The 20,287-nt window shown below is 38.4% G+C and overlaps 1 protein-coding gene across 1 annotated transcript in view; it reads right to left on the bottom strand.

The window, feature by feature from the left end:
* LOC126248847 (E3 ubiquitin-protein ligase HERC2) overlaps positions 1–20,287 on the bottom strand; it is an 851,297-nt gene that overhangs the window by 183,025 nt on the left and 647,985 nt on the right. Inside the window, exons 67-69 of the mRNA XM_049950269.1 lie at positions 14,568–14,683; positions 13,900–14,111; positions 5,255–5,349 (exon numbers count right to left, since the gene is read on the bottom strand). Coding sequence (XP_049806226.1) covers positions 5,255–5,349; positions 13,900–14,111; positions 14,568–14,683 — 423 coding nt within the window. The remainder of the gene's footprint in view (positions 1–5,254; positions 5,350–13,899; positions 14,112–14,567; positions 14,684–20,287) is intronic.

The raw sequence follows: 20,287 nt of genomic DNA, 5'->3' as shown, positions 1-20,287 counted from the left end.
ATTCTGCAAAACAGCTGATGACTGTGTCATGACCAGAACAGTTGACACTCATGTGTTCCCTCAGCCTACATCGGCCACCAGCTACAGGCCGCAGGAAGCCCACCATCGGCCACCTCACATCAGGGACTGTCCAACCAGGTGACCGCATTGTGGAGCTGCGACGGTATTTAACAACTGTCACTTCTTTTTGTTTTAAGTTCTAGTATTTATCTTGCCATTACATAATGGATTTTGTATGTACTGCATATTTGCTTGATACTCATCAGTTTGCTCATTGAACATACCAAAGCAATATTATTACCGGTGTAAAGTTATGATGTTAACCTCTTAAGAAGAAAATAATGGCTGAGCCCTAACAAAAAGACATACTCGAACAAAGGGCAGTGTCCCTTTCCACGGGACTTTAAAAATGGTGTAAAATGTCGGAAATGTAAAATATGGAAAATAATGTTCTAAGCAATAAAAGTTATGTATAGAATCTCCGTTGCTGTTTTACAGTTTGTGTATGATATATGTACATAACAGTCATCAAAATGTGTGTCAGGGACTTGTTATTATCTAATAAACCTTTATTATCTAATAAAAACCGATGATGTAACTGGAACTGGTAACTGTCTGGGAAGCAGAAACATTACACTTAATTTCATACATCATAATTGATGTTTTTGGAAAGCCTGCAGCTCGCATTCTTTATTTAAATAATGAAACACTGCATCACTTATGTATTTTTTCATGCTTAGCACAATGCATTTTGAGAACTTATTCTTGTTGCCAAGTGCAAATAATTACATAAGCATTTTGTGTGGTGTTTACACATGTGGAAGTTATGTAGAAAACCACACACATGAAACTATCACTCACAATGTTTGTAAAACATCACAAAAAATACTTATTAAATATTGCACTTGACAACAAGAATAAATTCTTGAAACACGTCTTGCTAAGCATGAAAAAATACGTAACTAGTGCTGTGTTTAAATCAAAAAAATATGATGCTTTGAGCAACGCAAAGTGAGCAAAGGTGCCAACTATCGCTACAAGTGGCCAAAACATGAAACACACTACATATAGTTTGACAAATGTGTTACAATGATCACAACAATCACAAAGCTGTGCATGTACAGTAGAGAGTTTGGAAATGGTTGTGATGGTCATGATACCTTTATTCGAACAAACCTAGTTACTCCCATCATCCATCATGCCAAGTAGAGCTTGGCAGCATGTAATGGATCTGGGAGATGTGTTATTTTCTACCAGATTTGTCGATAACAAATCTAATGAGGGAGGTTGTAAATGTTTTCTTATATTTTTGTCAGAATATTTTTTGTGAATTGTAATTTGCCTTATTTTATGCTAATTTGCTTATATGTTTGAGAGTGACAGCATATTGATTAATATTAGTAGATGTGATGAAGAATATCAAAGAGACTGGTTACAAGTGGAAGCTTGTGTGTTGTGTGAAATGTCTTTGATGCTGGAGTCATCTTTGACCATAATCAGTCGGCAGTGAACACACGGTGTGTGACAGTGGAACAATGTACAGGTCCCCATTATAATAATTTACAAGTGACCAGCAAAAATGAGTTATTCTACTACTTTTTTATATAAACATCAAGAAGGAAGCACATTCGGAAAAATGGTATTTGAAGCACCAAAAATGAGGCAAACGCATTGAACCAGGACATTTCCGCAACCGACGGAACAGCATTATGGAATCATACTTTCACTAGACGACTGAAGCCAACACAAAAAAGTCAAATATCATCTTATAAACATCCACAGAAAAGTGTGTATTGTCACAAAATATGCTAAATTCAAGTATATAAAAATAGTGAGCATATTTCAAGCAGCAGGAGATATGGCACAAATCATTCTGACTTTGACCCATTTCCCAGTTCAGATGTGCTGAGTAGAGCACCTTGGTGTCAAGAAACTTAACCACATAAAATTTGTAAACATACATGGTGGCCAATGCCATGCCAGCATCATTTTATGTCAATTACATTAGTTTTTTTCTCCACAAATATTTTTTTATGAAGCGTAAACTGCAGGAAACTTATAGGTATGTTAACACAAAATTGGGTGAGAATTAACATTGTGAACATAGGAAATATGATGAGAGTAAATAAATAAATAAATAAATAAAATGTAAATGGCAGGAAAACATTAATTCTGGGAAGGTAAAAGTGGAGTTATACTGTATTTTGCATCTGGCAGCTCAAAGAGGGTGTTGTGCACTAAGAATTTCTCGCCAGGTGTGTGTCCATGGCCATAGGGTAAGAAAAATGACTGACAGAACTGCATAGCGTGTTCTTGCAACATGATAGCTCACTCTACTGATTTCAAAAACAAAACTATGCATGAGTTTGTTTGGGAAGTCATCCCTCATGCACTTATTATTCTGATCTTATCCCCTCAAATGTTTACCTTTCACGCTCCTTATCAAACAACGTTAAAGCAAATTTATTTCTGGACGAAAATGTAATTTACTTGGAACCAGTAGGTTTCTACATGTGTGGAATCCATAAACTACCTGACCATTGTGAAAGTGTTTTATAGAATGTGAAATAATATATTGTTTATGATTAATTTCTCTCTGATGTTAATTGTTGTGTTCAATAAAGTATTGGACAGAGCTATTAAAATATGCACTGTACTAATACAAATTACATACAACTTACCTTGATAACTATACAACAAAAGTCTATTTTAATAAAAGATAAAGTATCTGTAACAAGAGTGTACCTATATTGGAACAAATCAGTACAATACTACTCACTTTGGACTTCAAAATTGTCTATGTTTCCTTGCTGTCTTGTGTCACATCCAAATGCTATGAAAATGTAACAAAAACTGACTAATCAAATTAAACAACAAAATAAACACAAAGAAAAAATGAACAACTTCAGCAAAACTTTCACACTGCAGTATATAACGTTCCCACCATGAAACTTTAGAAGTATCTTGGCTGTTTGAAACATGGATTGCAGGATATCAAAAGGGACATTTTGAAATCAATGAGTTGAGGCTCAAAGGCAATGTGACTACTGTCCTCAAGTCTGGGCACCACCTGTTTCAGAATAATTTGGATGTAAATCTGCAAATTGGTGGCATACCTCTGCTAATTCACAATAGCAGGCAACACCTTATCACCAAGACCATGTCTGTCTCAAAAAGAGTGATCTACATGATCCTTAAGTTAAATGCTACGACTAGGCATCAAACCATTCATGTCTAGCACTTGATTTCACCTCAACTGATGGAGAACTAGAATAGTTCTATAACAATCTGTCAACAGAAGAAAGTTCTTAAACTAGAATATTTCCCTTAATACATGGTGATTTTAATAGAAAGAAAATCTGTAAAGCGAGTGGACATGGACAGCCCTGACAGCACCCTTAAGAATTAAATAAACTACATCATTGCACTGAACAGCTGAATGTACTCAGCTGTATCAGTCATAAATTGCTTCTACACACGTATTGCCTACAGACTACTAGTAACCAGCATCTATATTAACACCCAACTCAAGAAAAAACATATGATGGAAAAGGAAGATCTGACCAAAAATAATAGGCTGAAAGAGAAATGGAGTTCAGCCAATGCACAGACAAGAAGTTACCTACAGAAAAGTTAAGAGGAAAGAAACTGAATGAACCCATGACAGAAATTACCAGCATTATTCAAACAGCATTAAAGAAAGTTGGGGCACCCCAAAAACAGAAATCTTTGAATCAACCTTGAAACAGAACAGCTTATAGAAGGAAGATGAAACACTGACAAAGATGCACCCAAATACAGAGACTTCAACAAAAACATAAAGAAGGCAACCAGAAAAGCTCAGTGAATACAAAACACAAGTCTGATTGAGGAGACCATCAAAATTGATGTAAACATGAGAATTATTCCAGTCAGTCAAAAGAAAAGTTTATCATCCACAACATTTTCAATGGCTGAGAAGTTGTTACTGAAAGATACCAACATTAACAGTCTATCACTGTCAAGCCAAAGTGTGAACTATGAATCACAAAAATTTGTTATGAAGTGGGATCAGAACTGGAACTTATCAATAAAAATGAACTGGAAACTGCTCTGAAACAACTCAAGAATTGTAAGGTGGCAGGAGAAGTTCCGATCACACCTAATCGTATTAAATAAATGTCTCAAGGAAGGGAAGATTCAAAGAGTCATGGAAAATGTGTTATTGAAAATGCAACCCCAACAATCCAATAGAGGAAGAATAATAGTGGAGAGTGATCGTGCCACAGTGTTGAAGTGCATATCATCATCAGAATATATACTTGAGTACACAATATTACACAATGTGGATGTAATACTTGTTCAAAAAGATATTTTTAGGAAACTCTGAAATAAGTACAGTTGTACTTGGAACACAATAGTATGCAGTCTGGATATAAGGCTGCTACAAAGTGAAATTGCTAGGCTCCTTGAAATAAGACCACTGTGAATATTTGTTTCGCTTGGGGTGCTAAATAAACAGTACAAATTGTAACACACAATGAAATGTGCAATAGTATACAGGGTATCTGATTTGAGAAGGAGCATGGAATGATATATGTTGTTCACACATAATTCACTCCACCTTTTGTCCTCTCCCCATGGAGAGCATTAATTAAATGAATGCTGTAGCTCATTTGTAGAGAAGCATCAATGGGTAAAAATGTGCTTCCTTTAAACCCTGGCGTTAAAGTCTTCCCTCTGTTGAAAGTGCCAAAACCTACACATCCAAGGCAATGTGAACACGGATTCAAGAGTGTTATCTATTTTATGAATGCTGATAAAAGATAAACAATACCAGTGACAATTAATTAATTGTCTTGTAGATTTTGTAACAGCATGAATCAACTAGACCTCATACCTAGCTTGAAAGGTACGAAGAGTCTTTTGATAGTAATATTTTGTGGTATAATCCCAAACACAAGATATCCAAAATATTCACATAAAACAATTTTGATTTTTTTCCCTTGTCAATGTAGTGGAAGACCATACTGCTGCTAATAAGATATTGCTTGCAATGATCATAGAGTCATTAATAAAAACACATTTGCTATAAACACATTGTTCTAATAATGAGTCAAAATAGAAAAAAATAAGCAACCTTGAGTTCCAGAATGCTAATAATTCTAATCCTGCATAACTAATGTTAAAATAACATCAAAAACTGCAAAGCTTAACCAAAATCTGCGAAATATCTATAAAATAAACACATTCACATAGTACACTTTACTCATACCTTTTTTATAAAAACATGTTGGATAGATTCAAGAAGTGTAGGAGTTGTTACGGAATCTGTCCCACCAATTCCCAATCTGCCACCAGCACCATAGCCTACAGATGAAGAAGACAAAGAAAGCGTAAGGGCTTTTTTTTTCCAGATAATACAAAATTTAAAATTTAGGATATATCAATAATGGACAGCTTTCAAAACAAGACAATGCCACTTGATAACAAAAATTAAATCTGAAAAACACTATGTTAGGTATATATATTTCGTGGCATATTACTATAGCATAGGAAATAACTGATTTAACAACAAATGTATAACAAATGATTAAATTAATTATGAACCTCCACCAGAATAAAAGTAGCAAGCTTCCTGAGAGGTCCGGACAAGTGCAGACGGCGGCATTACTTGTCATTGGGAGCTCCAATGTTAGGCAGGTGATGGAGCCCCTTAGGGATAGGGCAGCTAAGAATGGGAAGAAAGCCAATGTGCACTTCGTGTGCATACCGGGGGGAGTCATCCAAGATGTGGAAAGGGTCCTTCCAGATGCCATGAAGGGTACAGGGTGCAGCCAACTGCAGGTGGTGGCTCATGTTGGCACTAATGATGTGAGTCGCTATGGATTGGAAGAGATTCTCTCTGGTTTCCGGCGACTATCTGAGTTGGTGAAGACTGCCAGTCTTGCTAGTGAGATGAAGGCAGAGCTCACCATCTGCAGCATCATCGACAGGACCAATTGCAGACCTTTCGTACAGAGCCGAGTGAAGGGTCTGAATCAAAGGCTCAGATGGTTCTGCGACTGTGTAGGCTGCAGATTCCTCGACTTGCGCCATAGGGTGGTGGGGTTTCAGGTTCTGCTAAATAGGTCAGGTGTCCACTACACACAGAAGGCAGCTAGACGGGTAGCAGGGGCTGTGTGGTGTGGACTGGGTGGTTTTTTAGGTTAGATAGTCTTGGGAAATATCAAAAAGGGCTCCAGTCTCAAAGGGTACAGGGCAAAGAAATGACGAGAATCAACCAAGCAACAGTCGGTATTGTAGTTGTAAATTGTCATAGCTGTGTTAGAAAAGTACCAGAGCTTGAAGCGCTGATAGAAAGCACTGAAATCATTATAGAAACAGAAAGCTGGCAAAAGCCAGAGATAAATTCTGCCAAAATGTTTACAGAGGCACAAACCATGTTCAGAGAGGATAGATTAAATAAAGTAGGTGGTGGTGTGTTTGTGTCTGTTGGTAGTAGTTTATCTTGTAGTGAAATTGAAATAGATAGTTCCTGCGAATTACTATGGGTAGAGGTTATACTCAACAGCCGTACCAAAATAATAATTGGCTCCTTCTACCGACCCCCCAACTCAGATGATATAATAGCTGAACGCTTCGAAGATAACTTGAATCTCGTTACAAATAAATACCCCACTCATACAGTTATAATTGGTGGACACTTCAGTCTACCCTCAATCTGTTGGCAAAAATATATGTTCAAAGACAGTGGTAGGCAGAAAACATCTTCTGAAATTGTGCTAAATACTTTCTCTGAGAATTAATTTGAACAACTAGTTCATGAGCCCACATGAATTGTAAATGGCTGCGAAAACACACTTGATCTCTTAGCCACAAATAATCCTTATCTAATAGAGAGCATCATGACAGACACAGGGATTAGTGAACACAAGGTCATTGTAGCGAGGCAAAAACCATATCAACCAAAACCACGCAAAATATACCTATTTAAAACAGCAGATAAAAATTCGCTTGATGCCTTCCTAAGAAAGAGTCTCCATTCCTTCCAAGCTAATTATGTAAGTGTAGACTAGATATGGCTCAAATTCAAAGATACAGTATCGATGGCAATAGACAGATTCATACCGCATAAGTTAATAAGAGACGGGACTGATCCACCATAGTACACAAAACATGCCAGAACACTGTTGCAGAAGCAATGAAAAAAGCATGCCAAATTCAGAAGAATGCAAAATCACCAAGACAGGCTAAGTTCCACGGAAGCTCGAAATTTAATGCAGACATCAATGAAATATTGTCTCAAAATATAGTAGAAAACCCAAAGAGATTCTGGTCGTATGTAAAGTACTCCAGTGGCAAAAAACAGTCAATACTGTCACTGTGCGATAGTGATGGGAATGTTAATGATGATGGTGACACTAAAGCGGAGTTACTAAATACAGTATTCTGTAATTCCTTCATTAAAGAAGATGAAGTAAATATTCCAGAATTCGAAACCAGAACAGCTGTTAGCATGAGTGACATACAAGTAGATATCTTAGATGTTGCGAAACAGCTCAAATCACTTAAGAAAGGCAAGTCTTCTCGTCCAGATGGTATACCAATCAGGTTCCTCTCATAGTATGCAGACACAATACCGCATTTCTTAGCAATCATATACAACCGCTCACTTGATGAAAGCTCTGTTCTTAAAGTCTGCAAAGTAGCACAGGTCACACCAATATTCAAGAAAGGAAATAGGAGTAACCCACTGAATTACATACCCATATCACTGACCTCAATTTGCAGTAGGATTTTGGAGCATATACTGTACTCAAACATCATGAATCAACTTGAAGAAAGTGACTTATTGATACATAACCAACACGGATTCAGATAATATTTTCTTGTGCAACACAGATAGCTCTTTATTCCCATGAAGTAATGAGTGCTGTCGACAAGGGATCTCAGATCAATTCCATTTTCCTAGATTTCCAGAAGGCTTTTGATACTGTTCTTCACAAGCAACTATTAATCAAATTGCATGCATATGGAGCATTGTCTCAGTTGTGTGACTGGATTCATGATTTCCTCTCAGAGAGGTCACAGCTTGTAGTGATAGACGGTAAATCATCGAGTATAACAGAAGTGATATCTGGCGTTCTGCAAGGTAGTGTCATAGGCTCTCTACTGTTCCTGATTTATATAAACGATCTAGGTGATAATCTGAGCAGCCCCCTTAGATTGTTTGCAAATGACGCTGTAATTTACTGTCAAGTAAAATCATCATATGATCAATTCCAATTATAAAATCATCTAGAGAGAATTTCTGTATGGTGTGAAAAGTGGCAATTACCTCTAAACAAAGAAAAGTACGAGGTCATCCACATGGGTAGTAAAAGAAATCTGATAAATTTTGGGTATACGATAAATCGCACAAATCTAAGGGCTGTCAATTTGACTAAATACCTAGGAATTACAATCACGAGAAACTTAAATTGGAAAGACCAAATATATAATACTGTGGGGAAGGTGAAACAAAGACTGCACTTTGTTGGCAGAATACTTAGAAGATGTGACAAACCCACTAAAGAGACAGCCTACATTACACTTGTCCATCCTCTGCTGGAATATTGCTGCGCAGTATGGGATACTTACCAGGTAAGATTGATGGAGGACATCGAAAAAGAGCAAAGAAAGGCAGCTCGTTTCGTGTTATCGCACAATAATTGTGAGAGTGTCACTGATATGAGACGTGAGTTGGGGTGGCAGTCACTGAAACAAAGGCGGTTTTCTTTGCGGCGAGATCTATTTACGAAATTTCAATCACCAACTTTCTCTTCCGAATGCATCAATATTTTGTTGAAACCCACCTACGTAGAGAGAAATGATCATCATCATAAAATAAGAGAAATCAGAGCTTGAACGGAAAGATTTAGGTGTTCCTTTTTCCCAGGCCCCATTCGAGAGTGGAATGGTAGAGAAGTAGTATGAAAATGGTTCGATGAACCCTCTGCCAGGCATTTAAGTGTGAATTGCAGAGTAACCATATAGATGTAGATATACTAGCTGGTTGCCCTTGCATGGTAGTCATACAGCAGGATCCTTCTGTACAAATGGATCTATGTAAGAGGGATTTCAGATTTTGCTTTTCATTTTGGTATCCTCCAGTAGTTATCACACATGAGGATAGATTCTTGGGGTTCCCTGAAAGATCTTTACAACAGTTTGCTTATGGCACTTAATGAAGGCATAATGTACGAGTTTCTTTCAATTCGATTTAGCCTATGGAGATAACAGAAGCAGAGAATGTATGTGAGATAAACCTCTTATTACACAGTTTACCTGAGGGTAGCTGAAGTAGTAGCTGTAGAACTGAACTGAATGTTTGATCAACAGACTGTTTAACTTATACCTGACAACCAAAGATGGTGCCTTTCCATGTAAGCACAGGGTGTGTTGCTGGTTATGTATACAGAAAAGAGTTAATGTAAAAAAATACATCTTAAAACAATTGTTTTTGACTAGTGTTGATCTTCAAACATCATCAGATACATAAATATTATCAACATGAGAGGGTGGTTTGTTGGCATCAAACATCTACTGATGCGAGTGATGATGGGACATCTGCAAACACTATGACTGTATGGAATAGAGTTCTTGTTGTGAGTGCTGAAGAAGAGAGAGTGGGTTTTAGAGTGGATTTAATCTAGATATAAGCTAATATGAGGCTCTCTGAGAGGACATCCTAAAGAAAGTTAGGTCACTGGACAAAGGAGGAAGAGATGAAGGAAAGTATGGGCAAATATGTGGTTTTTGTTGCATACTCATGTGGGTTTACACAATCAAACTTTCATAAAAATAAGTTTATTGGGCTCAGGATTTTGGACAGGTGAAAAGGACTTATCAAGAGGTCCATAAATAGGTAAGAGTAACAAAGTGTCACGAACCACATGGTGAAGAGAAAGGAAGATTAGGTTTTAAGTCTTGCTTATGATTAGATCAGTTGAAATGGGTGAAGATGCAGAGAGTAGAGATAATTTAAGGAAATTCTCATGCAGTCTCTCCTCCCCCCATCCGCACAGTTTTCAGATTATCTCATGCTTTTTTGTAGCTTGCACTCATCATGACAATGATTTACACAAACCAACAAAATAGTAAAAAAATGAGATAAACGGTTTATTATTTGCAACCACATAGGATCTATAATGCTGCAGCAAGACCACAGTGGTACAATAGTCTTCAGCTACAACAATTCAATGACTAAGTACAATGTGGAAGATTAATATTATTTCTTTAGTCCATAACTAAAGAACTCTTTCTATTAGTGTCACCTGACTTTCACTTTAAACCTTGGAACACCATACCTCTGTGAGAGTCTATCGCCCATACCACTGGATGTATCTGATCCTGAACGACAAGTACAGTCACTGGGGCAGCAGTTGAGCCCCTGATAATAATCATAGTTAGAATACACTGAAATTGCTGCCAAATCAGAACAGATCTGCTTTCCTGGTGCTTTCTGAATTAACAGTTGTTAGTATAATGCATTCTTTAAGTAAAAATGTATTCTGTTGTTAAAAATAATTTCAAAGATGACTCATCAGTTGGGACTTGAAAATGTAGCATCTAGTTTTGGCAAAATTTGCAACTAGTTTTTTATTTTCATTTTTTTAAAATTAGATGTACAAATTTAAAAGGTTGTCACACTACAGGTCTCAGAACAAAGCCTTGGTGCTTTGAAATTGACTGTTAAAAAAATTGGTGATTGAGGAGCTTTTTGACTTCGTTTGCTTTTGGAAAAACTTCAACAGATTCCACCCCCCCCCCCCTCCCCCAAATGGTCTTTGCTTGTTTTCATCTTTTGGCTCTATTTAAGCTTTCAACAAATGATTGCCTCTCTTGAGATGAAGCACAGTTTTCCCGCCAGTGAGCAGAGTGCCTCTCTGATAGAAGGTGTTTCTTGACATTGTTTTTCTTTTTCCAACCAATTTGATAATTACAAAATCTGCAGGACATTGATTTCACCCTTAGGTGGGGATTCATTTCCATTCATCTTCTATTTAATGATGCTACAGACTGAACCAGCAGGATACATACTGTAATAATAGAAGTGAAAATAATCTATTCACATGTAAGGGGAAGACTTTTGGTGTGGTTGAAATGCATAGACAGGTTTTGTTTTCTGGTCACTGCAGTGCATACCCTATAGACTGGCAGTCAGCTGTGAGCATGAACAAATTAGTGTTATGACCACTCCAGGATGAGGAGTGGTATTGGGAAATAAGCCCCACTTCCCTCATGCAGAGTAGCCAACATACACCAGTATTCTGTTTTCCTGTGAGAGTATAGTTGACACATGGTCACAGCGATCACCATTCCCTTCTAGTGTTATGAGGCTCATTTTAGAACTCAATGACATACTATGATTTGTTTCTTCAATCATTTCAAAACAACAAACAATGCACAACACAAAGAATTCAGTAATGGCTACCACGCTATTGCTGGTTGAGGTCGGCAGGGTCAAGAGTATGGCGGTTCAGGTCCAGGCTCTACTGGTGTTTGATGCAACCACAGTTCAAAACACCCACCACCTAAAACTCTGATGTGAAAAGTGTTCGCACTATACCAACTTTTGAACTTTAGGTAGCAGACAAATAACGTGTTTCTTTGTTCTTGAATGCTATGTCCAACAGCTGAGCCCATTGCATTACGCGGAGTGTATCTTACGCAGGCAGACTATTCAGCCGTTCACAAATGGCATGGCACTGAGCATCACGTGCACTGATACATGTTGTGTTAGTGCACTTTTTATTTTGTAAAGACATTTTTCAGCACATTATCTTTCCACATTGAGTTTTTCATAGATAACACACAATATTAGTAACTGACTATTGGTTACATTTATGATATTTATACGCAGAAAATGAAGCCCTATCTCTATAAAATAGTTCATCTAGATACAATTTTCTATGAAATCGCATTTATAAGGTAATTTCATGTTCTCACTTTCTAAGACAGGATTTGCATCTAAATTTGCATTTATCACAAATGCTAATTTTTCAGGACCCTACTCATCAGGCCATACATTGTCTTCAGTAAAAGGATTTAGATACTAAAACCATGCAACACATGCTGAACTTGCAAAACTATATGAAGATGTGATCCTGCAGCTACGAAGAATGAAATTAGAATGAAATCTAGACCATTAGCTGCTTACAGAAGTTGATAAATATCAACGGGGACAGTTGAAAAGCCTTGTCAATCTATATGAAGATGGTATCTGTTCTTCTGGACATGTCAGAAAGAACAGACACCATCTCCATATAGATAAGGCTTACTGGCCAATAATCTTCTTCAGTGTGGGTGCACTCACATTGCTCAAACACTTATGAGAATCGGTAGATTGACTGCCTTGAGTAATGAGTATAGTGGGCATGGGCACTACAAATGTAGTGTATGGACAGGAAGTTGGAAGCGTGGGTCTCATAGGGAGCATGCCAGAAAAAAGTCCCTGGAGTCACACTATCCTCTGTGTTCTCAGTGGCCCAGTCGGATAGAGCACCAGTCATGTAAGCAGGAGATCTTAGGTTCGAGTCCCGGCTGGGGCATACATTTTCAACTGTCCCCGTTGATACTTATCAATGATTGTAAGCAGCTAATGGTCTAGATTTCAATGAAATTTCATTCTTCATACTTGCAAGATCACCAATGGTATCTGTTGTTTTGGACATGTTCGAACGAACAGATACCATTTTCATATAGATAAGGCTTACCGGCAACTGATCTTCTTCAATGCGGATGCACTCTCACTGCTCAAACTCTTATGGGAATCAGTAGATTGACTGCCGTGAGTAACGAGTACAGTGGGCAGGGGCACTACAAATGTAGTGTGTGGACAGTAAGTTGGAAGTGTGCGTCTCATGGGGAGCATGCCAGAGATAAGTCCCTGCAGTCGCACAGTGTCCTCGGTGGCTCAGTCGGATAGTGTGTCTGACATGTAAGCAGGAGATCCCAGGTTTGAGTCCCAGTCAGGGCACACAATTTCAACTGTCCCCGTTGATATTTTACAACGCTTGTAAGCAGCTAATGGTCTCGATTTCATTGTAATTACAAAACTATTATCAGACATGTTTTCACAAAGTTTTCTTCTACATTTTGATTGAGCCTCACTGTTTCTTGCATTGCATTAGCATTACAGATCTTTCTTTTTTAACCATCATTGATATTATAGGATCTGTCTCAGTTAGAAATGTGTTGACTTGCTTTTATATTTGCAGGTATCATAGTTGCTAGCTCCAGAGAAAATAGGATTCAGTTTTCACAAATTGGTTAGTACAAGATACTGTGCACTGCATTAGTTTTTATCAAATGCATATCAACTGATTAAGCCAAGCACAGCTTTAAATTATATCATTAGGTCCCAAATTGTAAACTAAAATATTAGAATTATCTAACAGTCACACAGTTGTTACAACTGAGTGACCAATCTTTTATAAGTGTGTTAAGCTACTACAAGATTTACAGTTGCAATCAAAGTTACAGTTGTATCTTTGACACATTCATGTTTCTCAATATTGAAAATGAACATAACATGTTGTTCTAAAAAGAGTACATTGCTGAATTTTGACAACAAATGTGAACACCATGATCCACTTGTATGTTTGGCTAAATACTAGCATTTTACAGGCAAATAAGTGCAGCTTAAGGTTCGAAAGATGGAAGATTTTTGTTTAACGCCCTGTCAATTATGAAGTCTTTAGAGACAAAGCACATTCTGCAAGGAATGTTTTCTATTTGTTTAACTTTATTTTGTTTTTACATATGGTCATGTGACACATTGGTTCCAGTCCTACTGACAGAATGTTTGAGGACAGTATTGTCAACAACCCAATATGAGCTCTTTGTTATTGTGATTGTGGTAGATGGGAGTACCTGTGGCATGTACTTTCCCATCTGCAGTGACAGCAAAAAGTGTCTGTTCTCCACCAAGAAGCTGAACTGGCCGAAGTGCTGATAAGGCCTCACATGGTGTAGGTAATTTCACCTTTGCTCCTTCAACGCCCCCAAGCTGTCCTCGATGATTATGTCCCCAGCCATAAATTGTCCCACTACCACTGCATGAGAGTGTCCAGTCTTCAGGTCTCCTGTTGCACAACACAATAAAAGCAGTAAATAACATTTATCACATGAAGTAATAGTAATATCACTGACAACAAAAGTAGGAAAAATGGAAAAATTACAAGAAGATAGAACATATATAATTTGTTTCAGTAAGCTTCTGGATCAACGGCGTTAGAAGAACATGTGTACTTTTCACTATGATTGCTGGGTAGTTAGCAGTCTGAAGTGTGGTGGAGTTGAATGGAGAGGATAGAGTTAAGGGATGTGCAAGGATAAAAGTAATATAAATAAATAAAAAGATAAATAAAATTACAAACATTGAGAAAAGTCAACAGTTAAACTTCATTCTCACTAAAGAATTTATGTATTGTATAATTTTAGTTCACAGCCAGAACCTTGGAATATGGACAGCTGAAAAGGGAAAGTGGGAAAACACTGACAAACAGGCATTGGAAGTGAAAGGTCACAAATTTACATACCTGTGCAACCACAGTAGCAGTTGCTCATCATGTTCTTGCTTGAAAATTTCATGATTCTCATGTTCCCAAACCTGTGAATCATAATCTGGAAGTATTTCTGTGATTTTTTTCCTCACCTTGAAGCAAAGAAAGAAAATAGTGAATTAAATATAATATTCTGCACAATAGTACAATCAAAATAACATCCTCGAGCAACAAATCATTACAAATACACACTATATTATGTAAAATAATATTTAAAATTATGATCCACATGTTTATTTTTACAAATCTGAAAAAAAAACAAAAAATCCTTTCCTTACTCAAAAATAAAATTAGGACTATACCTGCAGAAGAAAATATATTATTATAATCAGTGATGACTGGAAAAGACTTGTAGTATCACCCAGTGTTGTGTTAAAGTGATACTGTCACACTTATGCAGCTAAACAATACTTATAAAACAGAAACGTTAACAGCACCTATATTGGCTGAATTACAAAGCACAAATTTCTGCATTCTTTTGGTTAGATATGACACTATCCACTGGTTGGCTATACCATCAACTCCATAAATATTCAATTTATCTAGGGGAATACTGTGATTCACATAGTGAAATACCTTAAATAGCTCACAGAAAATATCAACCAGCACTATTTTATTATTTAATACTTGTAAAGTCTGGTGAGTGAACATGTAAACGGCACTCTCAGTAGTGCAACACTTCTGAAACCAAAACTATGATTTGCTGAGTATATTATTGTTGCTCAGGTGAGATAAAAATCTAGAATAAACCACTTTCTCAAATATTTTGGAAAATGATGTCAGCAGTTATTGACATCTCTATCACCTTTCTTAACTAGGTGTTTGACAATGGAATATTTCAGTCTTTCTGGAAAAATGCCTTGAGTTCATGATATGTTACATATTTCAGATAAGAATGAGCTTATTATATGGGAAAAAAACTTTAGTGTTCTGTTGAAAAGACTATCAAAATAGGCGAGCTTTTGTTTTCGAGAGAATATATAATTTTCTTAATTTCACAATGAGAAGTTGGTGATACATTCATATGACTGAATTTTATGACACTTCCTTTTTCAACAAACTGTAGTGTTTCTCATCATTTCTAGCCTTTCCATTCAGTTCCTGATGTCCTGTCTCTTGTTCACCACATTCCATATAGCCTAAGTCTGTTGTTGAATTACTGATCTCTGACACTATGTGCATGTATGAATGCGCAGGTGATAAAACTGCCATCTATGCAGGAGATGGTGGGCTGGGTACACTGACACCAAGAGTAATTCTAAGAAAATCATATGGGGATGAAGGTAGACGATCAGGAGTGAGCGAAAGAGATAAGGTATCCAAGCATAGGGACTTGTGATGACTGAGGTGATGGGGGATGGATGGTTTGTGGTAACAAAGGCTCTAAGCACTATGGGACTTAACATCTGAGGTCATCAGTCCCCTAGACTTAGAACTATTTAAATCTAACTAACCTAAGGACATCACACACCTCCCTGCCCAAGGCAGGATTCAAACTTGCGACCTTAGCAGCAGCGCGGTTCCAGACTGAAGCACCTAGAACCACTTGGCCACAACGACCGGCTTTGTGGTAACAGACATAGAGGAAACTGTGCAGTGGACACATCTAAGTTGTCAGATTAGGTGGCAGCTTTCACATGTAGCTCCACCTCTGGTGAGACAGGAATTTCATTAACAGCATTGGAAAAGCATGTGGCGGGTGGATGTATGAGGTAGGTCTTGCAGCTGAGTCTTGCACAGATATGTGACACATAGGGGCAGAGGGCTGGGAGTATGAGTGATATAGACACAGAGAAGGATATTATACAGATTGGGTGTGTGAGTTTGTTAGTAGCTGGTTTAATAGCACACCAGAATGCACACTTGAAAATTCAAATTCATAAGTGTGAGCAGTAGAGCTTCAAACACTGTAAACATAAGCACTGGCCTTACAGGCAGACTGCACCAGATAGTGACCAGAGCACAGTACGGAGAACCAGTCTAATAAGCAAAAGTCATCATAAGACAGACACAGAGTTCCAATAGCAAACAACAAGAAAAAGCAAGAGAACAGCTGAGTCAGAGTAGCAGGTACAAAACAGTATTTAATGATTAATTTCATACAGAGCATATCGACTTTAGCATGCTGTGTAGCCACCTTTATACCCTGGTCTCTGGCAGAGAGCATCATGGGCATCAACCCACACCAGTGTAGCTCACAGATACCACCGGCATTGGCTGTATAATTGTATGATGGCAGTATAACAGTCAGAAAGATAGCAAGTAGGATAATTTACATTTTACAATACAACAAGAGGTAGCTGGAGCCCTAGTGAACCACACAATTCAGTTGTTTCAGTCCTGGGTGGACTTCTCTCTCGCTTTAAATACTTCACAGCACCAATATTTTTTCTGTTTTTAACAGAGCTATTTCCAATAATAATTTGACATTGTGGATTGGTGGCTCCCATAATGGAAAGACTGACTGTACTTTCATTTGTGTTAAAGAATATATCGAAATTACGTTAAAAATTCTCTTAACTATTTCCTGTCTAAAGCTGCACCATATGTCCCAGTATATTCAAACAGCTAGTTTCAGCAGTAAAACCTGCAGTAGGACAAGTAGCCGGCACTGTCACTGTTGTAATATCACGATTTGGAGGTAAGAATTGCTTATCTTAAAGTAGAGGAGGAAGTACAGTTAGTGAAAGGCTAACCCCAAGATTTACAATTACCACTGATGACAGTAGGAGCAGAAAGCTGGCTAAACCCTAAAAACTTTACAGCAAAACTCAGTTTGCTTGTATGTAAGTTCCCCAGTGATACTGTCATCATTGTACAGCACTTTAATCATCCAAAAATTGACTGGGATAGTTACAGTTTTGTAAATGGTTGGTGTGATAACGCATCCTGTTAAACATTACTAAACACCTTCTCTGAAAACCACCTAGACAAGAGAGTTCAGAAAACCACTCTTGACAAAAATATATTACACCTAAGCAATCCTGGTATCACATGTTCATCTGGCACAATTGAAGTGCACATATGTATATGTGCGCATATATTTAGGATTCACTCAAAAGCTAGCAAGTTTCCATTCTTACTTGTGTGCTTATCAGTGACTTGACATTTCTACCATTCATTGAGTTGAGCCTTTACTCCTAAATTATTTACATACATAAGCAACAAGTAGGTCTGACCTCTCTGAAGATGTCATATTGGAACTAGTATCAGTGACCGTGACATGTAGCAAACCACAATGGACAGCTAAAACAAGCAGGAAGACTTAGAAGTTCAGTAAACTAGATAAAGAGGTAGTCATGTCATATCTTTAAGAGGAATTCGAAAAAATTTACAAAGAAACAATGAATACTGCTTAGAAGCTGTAAACAAAGGGTAGGGCTATAGACACAGAGATGCTGAATGAAATGTATTTTGTTAAGAAGATGGCAAAGCAAGAAGCCTTCAATGACTACTGTAGTAGGGTCTTATTGAATCCTCTCTCACAAAATCCAAATACATACTTGTCATATATAAAGGCTGCCAGTGGCACCAGACTTAGTGTCAAGATACATATGGATAATGCAGGGAATGAAACTGAGAGTACCAAAACAAAAGTAGAAACACTGAACCCAGTATTTAAATGTTCTTTTACTGATGAAGATGCAGAAGCACTGCTCCAGTTTACTTCTCGTAATACTACAAAGATGATCTTACACATATATGTATATATTACACATATATGTATATGTATTAGTGTCAGTGGCATTAAGAAATGTATAAAATTGAAAACATTAATCAAAAGTTTGGAACCTGATGGAATCTCTAACACATATGAGAATTTGCAGCTGAGGTAGCTCCCAAGTAAAACATAACATACTGTAGATACTTTGAACAAGAAGATTTGAAGAAAGAACAAGTGAAGCCCAGCTACAAAATGGAAAGCAGCAGTAACCCATAAAACTACTGTCCAGTCTCATTGACATCCATAAGTTGTAGAACCCTACTCATCACTGTTGATGGCACCCCCCTACACACTAACATCCCTCAGGCCCACGGCCTTGTCACTATCAAACACTAAATGTCCCAATGTCCTTTAGGCTCCAATCCACCACCTCATTGCTTATACACCTTACCAACTATATCCCGAATGAAACTACTTTCTCTTTGAAGGGAAGTTTACAAACAAATCTGCAGCACAGCCATGGGCTCCTGAATAGCACCCCTCTGTGCCAACTTGTTTATAAGCCATCTAGAGGAAATCTTCCTAGCTACCCAAAACTCCCATCCCCTAGTCTGGTCCAGGTTCACTGATGACATCTTCAGGATCTGGACACAGGGCCAAGCCACCCTATTCACATTCCTTGCACCTTTCTCGAGTCTGATCTCCACCTCGCTGATGGTACCTTTTACACCTGTCCACATAAACCCACTAACCACCAACAGTACCTATATTTTGACAGCTGCCATCCGTTCCAAACCACAAAATGCCTCCCTCTATAGCCTCGATATCTGAGGCAAAAAGGACTCCTTAGCCCTGTATACTGAGTGTCTCACAAAGGCTTTCACAGACAGGCACTACCCCCCCCCCCCCCCCCACACACACACACCCCAAACCTAAACCACAAACTGATATCCCATGACATATAGTCACACAACCCGAATCCTCCCACTACCTCCAAGGATCAGCAACAAACAAGTGGCCTCTTCGTCAGCCAACATCACCCTATACTGGAACAACTTAACCGTATCCTTTGTAAGAGCTTTGATTCTATCTCAACCTGCCCCTTAATGAGGGACTTCCAACCAAGATATTTCCCACTCCGCCTACAGTGGTGTTCTGTAACCCACATAACCTACACAACATCCTAGTCCATCTCTATGCCACTCTCACTCCCAACTCCTTGCCACAGGAATCATATCCCCATGACAGAGCAAGGAACAAGATCTTCCCAATCCACCCACACAGAAACTCCCACTTCAGTCCTGTCACAGGCTTATCCTAACCCATTAGAGGCCAGGCCACCTGTGAAAGCAGACATGTTATATGCCAACTGTGATGCAAGCCCTGCACAGCCTTTTAAGTTGGTAGTCATACCAACTAGCTGTTCACCAGGATGAATGGCCACCATGAAATTTTTGTAAAGAACAAAGTTTATCACCCGGTGGTAAAACACATATTTGAACACAACATGCTCAATTACAATGACTGCTTCACAACACAAGCCATCTGATCCTTCTCTCCACCATCAGCTTCTCTGAACTGCACAGATGGGAGCTATCCTTAGAAACATCCTCTGCTCCCATAATGTCCTGGCCTCAATGTCAGGTAACCCACTGTCCCCGCACCCTCCACATACTGGTTTTCCCTTCCTCTCTCCTGTCACCTCCTCCAAATTCATGTCCCCATGTCACATTCAGTGTGTGCCTTCACCCAGCAGCCACTACAATGGTGCCAGCCCATCTACCTCCTGTCTGCATTCCTAGCCAGCAAACTGGCCGCCTCTCTCCAAGCTGCTAGCCACCCACCGCCAGTCCCTCTCCCTGCGACCCACCTCACTCTCTCTCTAACCACCCTGCCTGACACTGCCCCCACCACAGCTAGTCTGTTGTTGTTGTTGTTGTTGTTGTTGTTGTTGTTGTGGTCTTCAGTCCTGAGACTGGTTTGATGGAGCTCTCCATGCTACTCTATCCTGTGCAAGCTGCTTCATCTCCCA

The sequence above is a fragment of the Schistocerca nitens genome, chromosome 3 (genome assembly GCF_023898315.1).
Source record: "Schistocerca nitens isolate TAMUIC-IGC-003100 chromosome 3, iqSchNite1.1, whole genome shotgun sequence".
NCBI classification, from domain to species: domain Eukaryota; kingdom Metazoa; phylum Arthropoda; class Insecta; order Orthoptera; family Acrididae; genus Schistocerca; species Schistocerca nitens.
Note: the sequence above shows the minus strand (reverse complement) of the source record. Positions and strands in the feature narration are given on the sequence as shown.